This window comes from Papaver somniferum, chromosome 1 (assembly GCF_003573695.1).
Source record: "Papaver somniferum cultivar HN1 chromosome 1, ASM357369v1, whole genome shotgun sequence".
In the NCBI taxonomy this organism is placed as follows: Eukaryota; Viridiplantae; Streptophyta; class Magnoliopsida; order Ranunculales; family Papaveraceae; genus Papaver; species Papaver somniferum.
The window spans coordinates 35497345-35514351 of NC_039358.1; the positions used below are offsets into that span (position 1 = coordinate 35497345).

General features: G+C 39.6%; 1 protein-coding gene across 1 annotated transcript; it reads left to right on the plus strand.

Annotated features, from left to right (window-relative positions):
- Positions 1-9629: 9629 nt before the first annotated feature.
- On the plus strand, positions 9630-10220 carry LOC113284581 (histone deacetylase HDT1-like). The gene has a single exon (XM_026534105.1). The coding sequence runs from the start codon at positions 9630-9632 to the stop codon at positions 10158-10160; it is 531 nt and encodes a 176-aa protein (XP_026389890.1). The 3' UTR covers positions 10161-10220.
- The last annotated feature ends 6787 nt before the right edge of the window (positions 10221-17007 follow it).

Sequence of the window (17007 nt, forward strand, 5' to 3'; positions counted from 1 at the left end):
TTGACTCAGATATATACTGAATTATGTTAAAGAAATTAAAAAATAATTTGGTAAAAATGTAATTCTCAGAGCAGTTTACTATCACACCCTTCACTTTCCTAATATTTACATTAGATCTGACGGCTTCAACAAACCCATTTACTCTACGGTCGAGATCTTATATATGTTTCACCCATTTCTCAACAGAAGAACATCAATCATCTTCTCAGACATCAACACCGGCAAAACCATATATTACTTCATATCTTTCCTCCACCGATTGGAACCAACTCAACCACAACAAACACAATTTCAACCACATGCAATAATCCTCAATTCCTCGGAATACGGTTAACATTTCATGGCAGCATCACCAGATTTCGTTGGTTATCTTGGCTGAACTTCACACACAAAGTATCACTTTTCAGAGAGTCATTAGTTCCCTCTCATGTTTTCTCGATCCTGCACCTTCTCTATTAACGCTAACTCTTTTTTCATTTTTGTTACTGCATATTGCCAGCATCATTCATCTCAATTTATTTCAGTCACAACAGGGCCCTGCTAATCAACATCATCAACAACTCACAGCTAGAAATTCAGTTTAATCATACAACACCTGAATTTCTGAAATTCAATTGACAATCAGGATCTCCCCTTACCAGAATCTTTTCTTCTGCCTCTAACTTATCCAAAATCCTCAAAAGCAAACCCTAATTTCATCGCATGAGACTTAACTTCATCTGAAATTTCAACCTAATATGTTCAATTAACTCAATACCAATCTTTAATCTCATCCCCAAGAACCCTAATTTCTTATTGCAAATTCACCCCCCAAGAACAGTAATTTTTATTTGGATAAGAACATATAGATACATTCTATGAACCCTATAGTTTCTTCCTGGGTTCCTTCCGGGGAAGTCTGCGGTTAAGTCTCCTTCTGAGGATTTTCCTTTCTCGCTAATGCCTGAAGGTGAAGATGCCATTTTGGCTTGGCTAAAGAAGAAGAACCTGATGTTCGTTCCTAACCCTGCCCCCGTGGTCACTGGTGAGAAGAATTCCGACGCTTATCCTCGTCGAATGATGCAGCTGTCTTCTGAAACCCGCGTTGCTGAGATGTGGGAGAAGGATCTTAGAGCTTCGGAAGCTAATTTAGTGGTTGACCCTCCCTCATCTGTTGCTGATATGATGGTCATAGTTGATGGGTACCAGTACGGTTTTCCCCAGCAGCGAGTCTTAGAGGTAAATCCTTGTACTCTTATTATGATATCCGCGTATTGTATTTTTTTTTATGATTTCCACGCATTGTACTCTTTTTATGATATCCGCGTATTGTGTTCTTCGTGATATATGATTCCTTTGGTATGATAATGTTTGTTGTTTGTGACGTAGATGATGAGGAGAGAACATTGTAACCATGTTCTATACCAGTTCTTTAAAGCAAAGTATTTAAAGTTGGAGGCCAAGCTCCGTCATAGAGAAGAGGAACTGTCTGCGGCTGAAGCGGAAATAAATGAACTGAGGGGCCGTCTGAAGGAAAAGTAACAGCTGGGTAATGCTGAGGAGAGTCTTCGTTCAGAGCTTGCTATAATCCGCAACGAATTGGAGCAGACTCGTAGAAGTGTCTCGTCCTTCACAGGTTTTTATTTTACGGATTTTTCGCTCCTTGTGATTTCCTATCTTTATTTTGGTGTTCTGTCTGAGTCTCCTCACCCTATCTTCAGTGGGTGGAGTCCCCGAGTTGATATGCCTTCGGAAAGAAAGGGAACGATAGAAATCCCGTATTGCAGAGTTGGTGGGTAAGTTGAAGAGTGAAGCCGTAAAGTGGAATGCTCGTGCTGATGAGCACAACGCCTTAACAGCTGAGTGGCGTGAAAAGCGAACACTGATGGTGGATATGCAAAATAAGTACAATCATGACCGTTGTTTTTTTAATGGTACGCTGCTATGGACGCGTGACAATCTGCGTGATGCTCGAGAACATGCTTCAGACTTAGAGAGGCTAGAGTGCGTTTTTTTGAAGAAGAGTTACAACAGGCTCGTTCTTTCTTAGGCCCTGGGGTTAGGGATAGTATGCTGCGTCTTTCCGAGGAAAGAGATAATGCTAGGGCCGAGGTTGGTGCACTTAGTAAAGCCCTAGCAGCGTCTCGAGCGGATGTTGCTCGCTAAGTAGAGTCTGAAAGAGATCTTGAGATGAATGTGTATCGAATTCATAAAAGGATGGGGGAGGTGAATGATGAAGTCAACCATCTTCGTCACTTGGATTCGATGAAGCAGGTAGACTTAGACGCCAGTCAATTTGCTCTTACGAACCTTCAAACGGATTATAAGAAACTATCCACCGAATATGACTTTCTTGATGAGGCTCGGGACGCTGTTGTCAATGAGTATGAGGATGCTTCAGATAATGTCGAAGGTATAACCTCGTTTTATTGAGTGTGATTCTGTTATTTCTTCGTTTTAACCCCTTGGTATTTTTTGTTTTCAACACTCGAGGGACAGCTTCACGCAGCAAGTAATGAGCTTAAAAAGACTCAATCTGCCTTAGTGCAGCAGGAAGGACAAATCAATTATTTCAAAGGGTTGGCCGCGTCTCGTGAGGAAGCAGCGGAGATTGCCTTCAAAGAGGCGGAACGCCTATCTGTATTGTTGTCTCAAGCCTACCAGCGGACCGTTGTTATCACTTATAAGGCTCGTTGTCAGTTGGCTGAAGAGACCAATAAAGTCCTGGATAAGATTGAACTTGGCCTTAGAGTCGAACATGGTCTTGTCAAGAACTATCCGCGTCGTCCCCTTCCCGCGCCTTTGCCTGGTTCTTCTGGGCCCTCTTCAGGTGGTAGCGTACCCTCCTCTCGCAGAGACAACCCCGTTGATGGAGCTGTATCGTCCAAGTAGATTTCTTTTATTAGTCATAGAAAGTTGATCCTCGTTGATTATATAATTTCAGATCATTTTTTGATGTGTTTCCTGTTTTATCTTATTTGCCGAGTCTTGTGATCAACTCTTTATGAAATGGATCATTCTTTTGGCGTACCTGCGTTATCAATTCATCTTTTTATTTTAAAGTATTATGAAGTGTTAAACTAGAAATAACTGGTTTTGTAAAAAGTTGAGAGTGTTTGAGTGCGACACCGAAGGTAAATACCTTCGTGATCGTCTAGAGACCTGTCACCCCGCTGGCGAATCCTGGGCCAGAGGATTCCCAAACGGTGGGGGACGAGGCAGCGTTCTAGGATATGGAATGTTTAATTGAAAATATTTACGTGCACCCATTTCATCGACCCACTTCCTTAAAATTGGTTGGGTATCTCTTTCTGCTGGGTGCCTTCCCCTGGTCTTACACTCATAGACACTGATAGGGGAGCCCTGAGAGATTGTAGATTAACTAATTTCCCCAATATTGTTAATAAATTTTGTTTACTTGAAGATTTCCCAAAAATCTTGTTTGATTGATAGGTTGAGGTCTGCTACTCCTCGTCCAGAGATAGAAACATGTAAAGCGGTTACGCTGCCTTCTTCTTCTGGTATTCTCCACGCAGATGCAAAGCTGCGCTGCTCCTATGGGTAGTACGGTTTGAGACATTTAGCATTCCAAGGGTGCCGGAGGACCTCGCCTTTCAGATTGCGAAGATAGTAGGAACCGTTTCTCGCAATGTCGTGTATTATAAAAGGTCCTCCCCACGTAGGTGCTAACTTTCCCCATTTCTTCTCTCGTTGATACTGCGGGATTGTTCTTAGCATATACTTCCCCTATACAAAGTTTCGAAGCTTTACATTTTTGTTGTACTCCCTCGCTAGTCTCCGTTGATAATTTTCCATCTTCTGCAATGCTGCTTCCCTCCTTCCTTCCAGGTCGTCCAGTCTCTCTAACATCATGTCTGTTGTGAGATTTTTCTCCCATGCTTCGGTCTTTGTGGTTGGCATGAGGATCTCTGTTGGGATGACTGCTTCATCTCCATAAGTGAGGAGAAATGGGGATTCCCCGGTGGCAGATCTTCGTGTTGTCTTGTATTCCCATAATACATTGTGTAGCTGCTCACACCACCGCCCCTTATGTTCGTCTAATTGCTTTTGGAGGATAAGGGCCAGGGTCTTGTTAGTAGCTTCCGCTTGTCCGTTGCTCTGAGGGTATATGGGGGTGGACTTGTTCTTCCTTATTTTGAAAGTGTCGAAGAGCATGTCTATATTTTTCCCCTGTAATTGTTTACCATTATCGGACACGATTTCCGCTGGTATGCCGAACCTGCAAATAATGTTTTGGAATATGAAAGTAAACACGTCCACGTCTTTGATCCTGGCTAAGGCTTTGGCTTCCACCCATTTACTGAAGTAGTCCGTGGCTACTATCAAAAATCGTCTTTTCCCTGATCCTTCGATGAAAGGCCCACGATATCTATGCCCCATTTTGCGAATGGCCACGGACTATCCACAGAATTCAACGTTGTTGCTGGTGCATGTATCTTTTTGGCGAAACGCTGACATTCTTCACATCGTCGGGACATTCTTGCGCATCTTGTACCATTGTGGGCCAGTAATATCCTTGCATTTTTGCTTTGTCGGCTAGTGATCTCATGCCGCTATGATTTCCTGCGTCACCATAATGGATGTCGTTTAGAATTCGATGCCCCTCTTTCCTGGATAAGCAACGTAGTAACGGTCCAGGAAAGATTTCTTGTACAGGATTCCATCCCGAAGGTCATATCTTCCTACTTTGGAGAGTATTTTCCTGTTTGTTTGTGATCCGCGGGTAAGGTTCCATCCTTGAGAAACGCATGGATCATCATTCTCCAATCATCTTCGTTGCTGAAATCTTCGTCTTGATTTGCTCTTGACAGGATATCTTCTTCGTCAAAATCGTCACGGATGTCTTCTCCCACCTGATCTTCGATATTTTCTTCCACTGTATCTTGATTTGTAGCAAAGGAAAATTGTGTTGCAATCGAGGGTTCGTATACCCTTGTGATTTTGATAGCTTCGATACTCTTGTCCTTCAGCATGATATATATGCTAGGGCATCCGCGTGCCTGAGATCCCTTCTGCATAAGTGCCGGAACTTGATGTTCGGAATTTGTGATGCCAATGTTTGGACCAAGGCCATGTAAGCTGAGAGGGTGTCGTCGTACACATTGTATTCGAGCCCTATTTGCCGTATGACAAGCTGCGAATCACTTGTCAGTCTTACATCGGTTACCCCCATCTCTATTATTAAGCGGAGGGCATGTACGACTGCCTCGTATTCGACGATGTTATTAGTATGCTCTTTGAATTCTAACCTGAGTGCCTGTACGATCCTTTCTCCAGTTGGGGTGGTGATGACAATGCCTATTCCTGCCCTTCCTTATTTTTGGAACCATCAACGAAGACTTCCCATTGTCTTTGACTCGCGGGTTCGAGGACATCAAATGGATCCTTGCTTTCTTCGTCGGCTTCTGGTATTCCCCTAATCTCTTCGTCGTTGTCCAGGGGGAGGTATGCTAAGAAATCCGCCAAAACTTGGGATTTTTGGGAATGTTGAATTTCATGAATGATGTTGAATTGGTTCAGGTGGGTGTTCCACTTGGCTATTCTGCCTACTTTTCCCGTTCTTTTGAGGACTGCTTCCAGTGGTGCTTTGCATGGGACGCGGATGAAGTGAGTTAGGAAATAGGTTCTCAGCTTTTGAGTAGCCCACACTAATGCCACGATAAGTTGTTCGATCTTTGTGTAGTTCCTTTCCGCAGAATTGAGGGTCTTACTGACATAATAGATAGGCTGTTCTATCTTCGTATTGGTTTTGACCAACACTGCGCTAACTGCGTCTTCTGTCGCTGCTATGTACAATTCCAAAACCTCATCAGGATCAGGCTTCTGCAGGATTGGAATTGAAGCCAGGTGTTCCTTGATTCTTTGGAAGGCTTCTTCGCATTCTGCGATCCATTCAAAATTACTCCCTTTTTTGAGAATATTGAAAAAATGTTTGCATTTGTCCGAGGATCGGGCAATAAATCTGCCCAAGGCTGCTATGGACCCATTGAGCTTCTGCACTTCTTTTAAATTCTTCGGAGATGTCATCTCCACTATGGCCTGAATCTTTGCTGGGTCTACCTCAATGCCCCTTTTTGTTACCAGATATCCGAGGAATTTCACTGAGGTGACACCGAAAGTGCATTTTTCTGGATTTACTTTCATGTGATGTTTCCTCATTGCTTCGAAAATATCTCTCAGGTCCTGGTGGTGATCTTTGCGCAGCTTACTTTTGACGAGCATGTCATCAACATAGACTTCTAAGGTACTACCAATCCATGGCCTGAAGATAGCATCGACCATTCTTTGGTACGTTGCCCCTGCGTTTCGAAGTCCAAAGGGCATTCTAGTGTAGCAATAAAGGCCATGCGGGGTGTAGAATGCTGTGTGTAGTTGATCTTCTTCTGCCAGGGCTACTTGGTTGTAACCAGAATATCCATCCATGAATGACAGCTCTTCGTATCCTTCCACTGCTTCAACCAGCTGATCTATGCTTGGCAGGGGATAGCTGTCCTTTGGACATGCCTTGTTGAGGTTAGTAAAGTCGATGCATATCCTAACCCCTCCATTTTTCTTAGGAACGACGACCATGTTGGAGATCCATGTAGGGTATTTGACTTCCTTGATGAACCCTGCTTCTAGTTGTTTCCGAAGTTCTTTTTCCACTGCCTTATGATTCCGGTGCAACTTTTCTTATTTTCTGCCTGAAAGGTGGCGTGCCTGGTTTGATGCGCAGCTCGTGTTGGATTATTTTCGGATCAATCCCCGGCATATCTCCTAGCTTACAGGCGAATACATCCGCGTATTCTTTAAGTAATTTGGTTAAAGAATCTTCACTTCTTTCGTCCATTATGGTCCCTACTTTGATCATCTTCGGGTTTTCTTTCGTTCCTATGTTGATTTCTTTTACGGGCTCTACTGGTGTGAACACCGGCTTCGGGTCCCCGAGGACTGGGGCGTTCTTTGATTTCTATTTGGTATGTTTATGTCCTTCGTTGGCTGCTGAAGTACATGTCTCTGTGTTTACGACATTATCATCTTTTGTCAAACCCCTCCCTGTGGTTTCCTTGAGGAACAGGTCTATGGCCTTTTCTTTCGCAGTTTCTTTATTTTTAATCCTTCGGGTTTTTTGCTGCTCTTCTTGCTCGTTGTTGATACGATCCTGAGTGGTCTGGCACTCTTTTGCAGAGACCCGATCTCCCTTGATTTCCATCACTCCCTCGGGTGTAGGGAATTTGAGATATTGGTAGTAAGTTGCAGCCACTCCCTTGAGTTTATGTAACCACTTTCGTCCAATAATGGCATTATAGGGGGATGGGGCGTCAACCACGCTGAATCGTGTTTCTACTTTCATGGGTCCGGCGTTCACTTGCAACACGATGTCTCCCAATGGCTTTGTGGGTGATCCATTGAATCCGTAGATGGTGTAATAAGAGGTCATTAGTTGTTCATCATGGAGCTTCATCCGTTTGAATGCGTCGTAGAATAGAACGTTCACTGAGCTTCCCCCGTATATGAGGATATTTTTGAGGTTACACCCAGCCACTGGTAGGGTGAGGACCAAGGGATCGTTATGATCTTCCATATCTTCTTCGATATCTTCAGTATCGAAGATAATAGGTGCGTCCATCCACTCTTCGTGTTCGTCCACCTCTACGCCATCAATCTTATATAATTCGCAGTGGTCTTCGAACTGCTTCCGTAGCCTCTTTCCTATCTGCGTTGTAAGGGAGGGACCCGCGGCTTCGGAACACGAGATGGTGTTGATTGTGCGGTTTCCCTCTGGAAGTTGGACTTGCTTGGTCCGTTTGTATCTATCCTCGGCGACATCCTTTCGTATGTAATGTTTGAGTTCGCCAGCATCAATTAATTTTTGGATCATTATTTTGAGGTTTTTGCATTTCTCAGTCTGGTGTCCATTGAAGCAGTGATACTCACAGTAATCTTTAGAGTTCTCGGTTCTTGGGGCTGTTTTACCTTAGACCACGGCCACTCCAAATTTTCCCTTCCTTTGATATCTCGCAAGATCCGAGCGTATCTAGCATTGAGCTTCGTGTAAACCTGATCTTCGAATTTGCGATCATCTTTTCCTCGTTCATCTCTTTGTTCCTTCCTATCTTCGTGAGGCCGTTCTACTGATCTATTTCTTTTGACCCCGCTGGTTTGTTCTGCGGAATTGGTACGGTGAGACCTCTTCGTGTGTTCCCTCGGGTTCTCACGCTGGATTTATTCAAGACGAGCGTACTTTTCAATAATTATTCGAAGATCTCCTTCTGTCTTAGGTATGCTTCCATGAATCTCAACAAATAGTGGACTCATTCGGTCTAATCCCCACTTGTAGCAGTTGATACTTACTATTGGGTCCACGTTCCCTATGGCTTGGCAGATCTTGTGCCATCTGTTGTTGTATTCCCTCGTGTTTTCCTTTTAACCAATTTCCAGAGAAAAAAGTTTATCCATTCCAGTGTTGAAAGCTTTGTTGTACATGTATGTGATAGATAGCCGTGAGTTTGTCTGTTTTGAAATGGTGTTTGCGAAAATGAAGAACATGAACCCAGAATGAAAAAGGTTTTGAAAGTACGCTGAACCCAGAAAAGGGCACAACCATAATGCGCATTTTAAGGTGAAATCACAGGATAAGATAAATCTTTTACCGGGACAAAGTCTCTGTTTCTAGATCCAAATTGTGAACACATAAATCACGAGGCCACCCAAGTGTTCACAAACAATACTCGCATATGTCCTAACTCTAGAATTGTACATCGTATGCGTAACGGGATGATTATATTGATTCATCGACTCAAAGCCTTCGGGCTTGTCATTGTCTAGTCGAATATTATCACAAATAATGTTCGTATAAGGAAATAAATCAAGAGACAAGTATAAATATAAAGCATATGAAGTTTAACGCTGAATGTAAGGTGCTGAAATGTAAAAGAGACAGATTTACGTGGTTCGGCACTAAGGCCTACGTCCACGGGGTTTGATGTTTCACTATGTACAGAATGGTTACAAAGATAGTCAAATGACTTTAGAATATACATAGGTCTGCGGAAGTAGGTGGGTTACTTAATCTTCCTATTTATCTGTCTTATATTCTCCTCTAATTGCTCTCCAAAAATGGTCTGCCCCTTCTATCTTAGTGGAGAGGGGTATTTATAGGGAAGGAACGTGGGTCCCATCTCTGAAGTGCCGTTGTAATCTTATCTTCTTGTGCTTTGTGCCTATCACGCAGAGGTCTTTGGTATATGCCGCGGCCTGAGCTTGAACACGAAGGGTTATCCTCGCTTCTTCCACGATCTGATCGACACGTGTATATCTCTTTGGTATTTAATGCGGGTAGATGGATGTCTGCTCGTGTCAGACAAGTGTCTCTTTTTCTGGTCACATCTGTGTCAGCCAAACTTCCTCTCGGCCGTTGATCTGGGATCTTCCTCAGGATTGGGTGCGTTAATACCCAAGGGGTATTATCTGGTGCTCCTCTGAGTCATCATACCTCTGTGGTCCTCTGTCCCTGACCATCAGATCTGCTGACCGATGACATCTTCTGATGAAATGCTTGCTATCATGTTTTGATGTCTCGCTTCGCATGCCTTCCACGTGTCTTTTTCTGTACACGTGGAGGATGATGAAATGTGTACATACAGGATATGTCTGTCCTTGGAGATTCTGATGATGAAGGTGGTTTTCCTACAGATTCTGATGAGGATGATATGCCTGTTGAGGATTTCCCTGTTGATATTAAGGAGAATGGAAAGGCTGCCAAACCTGATGCTTCTGCAGCTAAGAAGGTGAAGGTTGTTGACCCCAAGGCTGATGATGAGGATGATTCTGAGTCTGACGAAGATGAGGATATGGAGGGGAGTGATAGTGATGATGGCGAGAGATCTGATGAAGAAGAAGAGCCAACTACTACTCCTAAGGGAAAGAAGAGACCTGCTGAAGGTGCTAACAAGAAGTCCACCCCTGGTGACAAAAAGGCTAAAGTAAAGACTCCTCAGAAGTCGGGTGCTGATGGCAAGAAAGGTGGTGTTGTTCATCAAGGTACTCCTTACCCCAAGGGAGGAAAGACCCCTACAAGTGGAGGCAACAACAAGTCGAACAAATCTCCAAAATCTACTAGGGCATTCGGTACTGACTCTGCTCTCCAGGCACACTCAAAGGCTAAACACGGCAAGTGATTCAAAGTAGACACAAATGCTAAAGTTTTGTAGTCGTGATTTGAGAGGTGGATAAGTACATGGGAGGGAAAAGTCTAGTCCTTCGAGTTTTTACTCTGTTGGAGATTTGGATTCCGAAAGAAATATCGTAGTAGCATTATTATTATTAGACCTAAGTTTTAATATGAGTATTGCATTGACTAGATGTAATGGGTTTGGATTCCTCTCAAATATTTGTGGTTTGGTGGTTTATTGTCAAATTTAGTTATTTTCTTCAAAAAAAGAAAAAGTAAGACTTTTAAGGAAGTATTTGATTACTCGGAAATGTTTTGTCTTTTAAAAAGGATTTAATTTTTTATTATTTAGGTTAAAGGTTATGTTTGTACTTTTATTTTCATTTATCAAAATTTTGGGTTACCCATATAAACAATCTAAAAGGTGGGTTTTGGATATGATAATTTTTATTTTTGGGCTACAAATATTTTTTTCACGTGGAAATTCTGGAGAGTCCAAGTTTGGTTCCTCTCTCTTTCATAAACCCATCATTAAGATGACGTATATGTGTACCCAAAAATATAAAGATCTACGGTTAAGAACAATAATTTTAAATTATATTTACAGTAATTCTATTCAACCCACTAATACAACCCACCAGTCAAACCCACTACATACGTGGCAAGACTTTTCTACTTTTCATTATTTTCTCTTTCTTGTTGACGTGTTCACATAATTACTCCCTCTTTACCATGAACACCAGAGAAAGAAATCTGAATAGCGTAGGCTTTCGATTTTCTATACTTCTCAATTATAATGAGCTCGATTTTTGATTCAATAGATGGAAGAAGCCATAAGCCATAATTTCTTCCTTTGTTCGTCTCGTCCAATTTTATGCTGAAAAAGGAGTTCAAAACAAAAGATCTTCTATTTATCACCCAAAATTTCAATCATCAGATCCATGAAAACAAGATATTTAGTCTTAAACAGATGAGTGCTGCATCGAAGTTCAAGAGTTAAATTTATAATTTTAAAATTGAATTCCGTGAATTTATTATTTTTTAATTGATAAAGGCTCTTACCATTGAATTTGATGGAAGATTGAAGGGATTCATCCGGGGATGTTTTTGTTTTGAACACCCCCAACTCTTCTTCATTTTTTTTCTTTTTCCCTTTTGGTGTATTCTCTTTGCCACGAATTGTTTGAAGAGGGAAGAAAGTGGTAGTGTCGTTATATCCGGAGGTGGAAACGCTAGTATAATTATTGTGTATATAGATTGACAATTGCCGATTTGGATTACATGCAATTGAGAAACATGTGATGTTGATCAATGGGTGATTGTTAGTTTCTGTTTGGTGGCGGTGGTGCTGCTCGCTAGCGTTGCTTGGCAGTTTAGGATTCAAACAGATTATTGTACTTATAGCTTCCTTTGAGTTGTTTGAGGAAATTCCCGAGAGAGTTTTCCTTAAGTTACTACTAGTTCATTGCTGTGATAAAAGTGGTGGACAAAAAGGATAGTCACACAGTTTCGGTGCTTGGTCTCGATTCAAGTATCTTGCCGGTGCAAGTGCGGACAAGTCCATTAAGGTGATGTGAACGGTAAGTGATATCATGGGAGCAATGTCTCTTCTATGTTCAGTAATGATAAAATATTAGTTTAATTCTTATTTTGTCTATTTTTTGTTTGAATCTGTTCAATTCAAACATGAATGTCAAGTGTTATCTAAGTGTACTATGACTTTTAATTTAGTACTTCCTCCATCCTAATTTAGATGTTAAAATTGAGGATTTTTTTTTGTCCTAGAATACTTGCTATATATTTCATATTTTTCCACCTTTTATCCTGATTTGCCCCTAACTTGGAATCATACCATAATATGGAAAATTGTGTATTTCAATTTTCAACACAGTCTTAAATACTTTTCTCTATATATTTCCTCTAATTTGAATTTTTCCAACAAAACAACAAAAACCTAGACATCTAAAACTGGAAACATTAAATACTAACCTAGGGTAATTATGGAAAAAAAACTATTCTCTTTGTGTTTCTTAATCTTTGTGCAAAATCCTATTTTAACATCTAAACTAGGACGGAGGGAGTATATCCCAACACATGAATGTTGTCAAATAGAACTTGATCGATTGGTCAGGGTTTTGAAAATTGAAATGAGTTACAGGAATTAGAGGAAACTGAGAGGTTTTATCTTAGACAATTGCACTTTATACAAATTCCTGTTCATTTAATACAATAAGTGAATTGATTTCTTCATGTGATAAACAACTACGGTACCATGAAATCAGGTTTTATCCCTCTTAGGTGATTACACGCTGATTTCTTATACAACCTTTAACACTCCACCATTATTATTTTGGTAGTTCATTTTGTCAAAGTACTGACTACCAGATTTTGCATTTTCCACTGTTAACAAGCTTTCAATTATGAACTTAGTTTTGTTTATTTTATATAAAATTTGAGATTTGATATTTAATCTTCATGAGTTTTTTGCATTTTTCGTCAATACCCTGAAGGCAGTTTTAAATTTTTTGCTCTTTTGTGCTGCTCGGGTGGAATTACAAGTCAAAAAAAATTGGATTTTCTGTTGAGATTATTAGTCCCACATGGTTGGGTTATCTAAGATCCTGCGATTTACAATCTCTTAGGGCCTCTCCACTCATTGTCAATTGGTTGTGAGTTGGATGCCCGTATTCTAACATGGTATCAGAGCAGGCTATTTGCGACGAGTCATTGACCGCGCCTTTATTCTGCGTCACCCAATTTATTGTCCACGTGTTAGACCCGACGAGGCTACACGTGAAGGGGCGTGTTGAGATTATTAGTCTCACATGGTTGGGTTATCTAAGATCCTGCGGTTTATAATCTCTTACGGCCTCTCCACTCATTGCCAATTGGTTGTGAGTTGGATGCCCGTATTCTAACATTTTCTGATAGAGATGGTGTTCCGTGAGCCCTGAGGTAAAGGCGACGATAAAATCCGCACAAAATGCGCATATACAGGTCTCTCTTGTGGAACGACTCATTTGAACACGTTTCTTTTGTACAACCTCGGTCCTTGCAAAATGACCTCTTCATTGAGCTCAAAGATGAGATAGCTACAGGTCACGGTGTTCTTCGGAAGTGGTTTCTCTTGTAGAACCCTGGTCCTTGCAAAATGACGGCTTTGTCCAACTAATCTCAACAAGATTGTTGTTTTAAAATATTCTTTGTAAGGAAGGCCGGTGAAAAACTTCTTCCAAGCTATAGAGCTGAAAGGTCTTAATTGCATGTTGCGTGCAAGTGAGCATTATTTTGACAATGTAAACTACAAAGACCCACTGTCGTAACACATCGTATGTATGAAATCTTATGTTTAAGAATTTTCTTCTAACTTTCCACTAATGTTTTAACTTAACCACAGAAAGCAGAACCTAAAAGTACCTTATTCTTCAAAAAAAGATGAAAATGCACCTTGTTAAGGATGATAACATCCAACTACAAATAAACTAATGCATTCAGAGGTCACACCGTGACCATCTATATTCAAAATATGATTTATAAAATTGTTAAAAATAGAACTTCTGAATAGAACTAATGTTGCCTTCGGATAAGCCGGTATCCTGGTAGGTTGGTGCAGAACTCTCAAAATACGGACTTCTCCATGGATGAGGTACTCCAAATGCACTCGACACACTTTTAAAATGTCTAGAGAGTCCTCCTGATACAGGTGCAACATTCCCAGAATGAACATAAGGTGTTCCATATACGCTGCTAATGTTTCCATAAGATAAAATTTGTGGTGCCAGGAACTGCATCGTGCCATTTCCTATGTTTCCTACTCTTTGGAGTTCAACCAAGTGTTGTAAACATTAAAAAAAAGAAAAAAATATGTGAGGTTTCACCAAATTAAACTAACAGGACATAACTAGGGATTAACAATTGGTATGCAATGGCACCAACTCAACAAAAGGCCATATCAATTATTGCCAGGAAGTAAGCATAGTCATTTTAGCTATCCACCAGCTCTTACCAAAGTCACTAACCGATTGAGATTCATCCATGGCTACATATAAAAGAACACATGCATATATGAATACGTCAACAAGAAAGATCTGATTACGAAATGGTAGTACAAAATTTTTAAGATCGGATTTTGGTGTGTTACCACATTTAAAAACCAAAATAAAAACGAAATATATGAACACGCCAACAAGAAAGAGAAAATAAAGAAAAATAAAAAAGTCTTGCCACGTATGCGGTGGATTTGACTGGTTGGTTACATTAGTGGGTCGAATAGAATTAATGTTATATTTATATTCTTATATTTTTAGATGGACTAAACTAACCTTAATTAGTTATTATGTACTCCCCCCGTTTGACAAAGACAGTCCGCTTTGACTTTCTCAAAATATTAAGGAGACCATACTATTTTACTTGACTACCCTTAGTTATTTACCTATTTTATTTTAATAAAAATGATAGCAATAAAGAATATCCAAAATTGGTGTGAGAATTATAAATACGAAATATAAAAGGGAAATTTAAAAGATATTAAATTTAAGAAGTATAGACTTTATAAGGAATCTAATTTTTAGAGTTAAATGTATATTTCCTTAAAAGGAATGAAGGATATATTTGTTTTCTCAATTATACTAATTTCTTTAATATTTTAGATTGTGTCATGTTAAAAATGAATTCATGAATATAAAGAATTCAAGGGTATATTAGAGCGTTCATTGAAAAAGTATGACTATAAACAGAAGCTGGACACAGTTTTGAAACAAACGAAAAAGAAATAGAGGACAGTCTTTCAGAAACAGAGGGAGTATTACTAATAATATATATTTTAGGAAAAATTCACTCGATAATCGGTTAATTAATATGTGATTTTTGGTGAGATCTGTTTAATTTGTTATAAATGGAAAGATGTGTTTAATTTGTTTAAAACGGAAAGAAATCAATTCGGTTTCATTTCTTTTATGGTTTAGGTCCGTATTATCTGCACCAAAAATCTGTCTGCGCCTACCAAAGAATGGATATATATACCAAAATAAGATTTTTTTTGAGTATATCAGAGATTCAGAGTTGTTCAAACTAAAAGATTTTCGTAGAGATAAAGAAGGAAACATATATCTTTCCTTGATCATCTGTTCCCGCTCATACCATATATACTGTACCGTGATCAACTTTTCCCAGGTCTCACTGCGTAGAGATTTTCGTAGATCTTCCATGGAAAAAGACAGCCGTAATCTGATTTCAGAATCATTTTGAACAAAAGAATTAATTAGCTCTTTACATCCAAAATCCGTTTGAAAAAAGTGGTTATCACAAAATTGTGAAAATTGACGTTTTAAATAGGCCGGTAGTGATAACGACAATTATCATATAATTGTGAAAATTGGAGTTTTCCCTGCGCCGATGGTGTGATTGCAATTTTTTTCAAAATGTAACCGTTTGAGTAAAATCAGCCATAACTGTGAAAACAGAAGCTTTCACAAATACAAAACGTGAAAATTCTAAATTTCACAAGTGTGAAACCAAAACTTTCATAAATTCACAATTACAAAATGTGAAAACTCAAATTATCATAACAACAATGTGAAAATTGAAACTTTCTCAATCCTTTATAGTTGTGCTTTGACTGCCGGATACTTCATGTTTCTTTCTTACTATCTTTGCGTTTTAGAAACAGTGTTCACGGGATCACTGACGGACCTACAGCTGGGCTAAAGGAGGTTTTAGCCCGGATAGTCCTCCCAGTCCACAAGTCAAAAAAGAAATAATTCTACTCCACCAAGACTTCTAGTCCGAACCTTACAAGGAAATTTAGCCTTTGTGAGTCCGTCCTTGCACGGGATTAAAATCACGATTAAACTTTTGAAAATCCAAATAGGTAAACATATAACACCATTAAATGGTATACTAACCTTACTGCATGTATCACCATCAATTAGTACACATCAAGTAAAAAGTAAGTCTAGATTCTAACCTTATAATATAATAATCAAATCGATTCTTGTACGGAACTTACTACGAAGTGCCTTTATTCATGACAAGAGCACTGGGCACGCGCGTACAAAAATGAAAAAAATATTGACAGATGTCAGCTATCAGAAATTTAAGGGTTTTGTTTTACAAAATTAGTCATAAAAATCCAAGGTGACCAAACTTGAGATATAAAAATCCCACTTAAATATTGGGACTGGATTGATCTCCACGTGACCGTATTAAAAACAGTTTTTACTGATTCCGGTATTCATGAGCCACAAAGTAGTATAACCTTTTATTACGTCACCAAAAAGGATGAAGAAAATCCATTTCGTTTCCATAATTCTCTCTACAGTTTCTGTGACCACCACCACAATCACCACCTCCACCATCACAATCACTGCAACCACAACCTCCGTGAATAGCTAAACTTCACCATAGCCTCAAGTCCTCAACTGTAGTTCCTTTTGGTTAACCTAGACGACAACCCTATCACTTCTGTAAATATTTATTCTTACACATAGATCACCGACACCTCCATCATCTTATCTCACTTGGTGTTCTTACTATTTTCTCTATATCATTGTTTGGTATTCATTAAGAAATTCATCAATAAAAACATAAATTGGATTTTTTTTTGTGATTTTGAAACTTGGCTGGAATCTTTTGAATTTTTGTTGGTTCCCTGATAGTGATGACGAAGGATAAGTGGGTTTAATTGGTGGGATTTTGATTTTGGTTAACCTTGATTTTTAAGATGATTGTGTTTTATTTTGAATGAAATGATTCTTCTAAATTACTGTTATGACCTCGTTGTATTTATCAAACAAATTTTGTGAAGCTATGAATTTAGGGGCATTCTCGGAATATCCGAATTTGCAGCTTCAATT

What these genes read in the sequence shown, in the direction of transcription:
- LOC113284581 (XM_026534105.1), top strand. Translation starts at nt 9,630, where the DNA reads ATGTCTGTCCTTGGAGATTCTGATGATGAAGGTGGTTTTCCTACAGAT.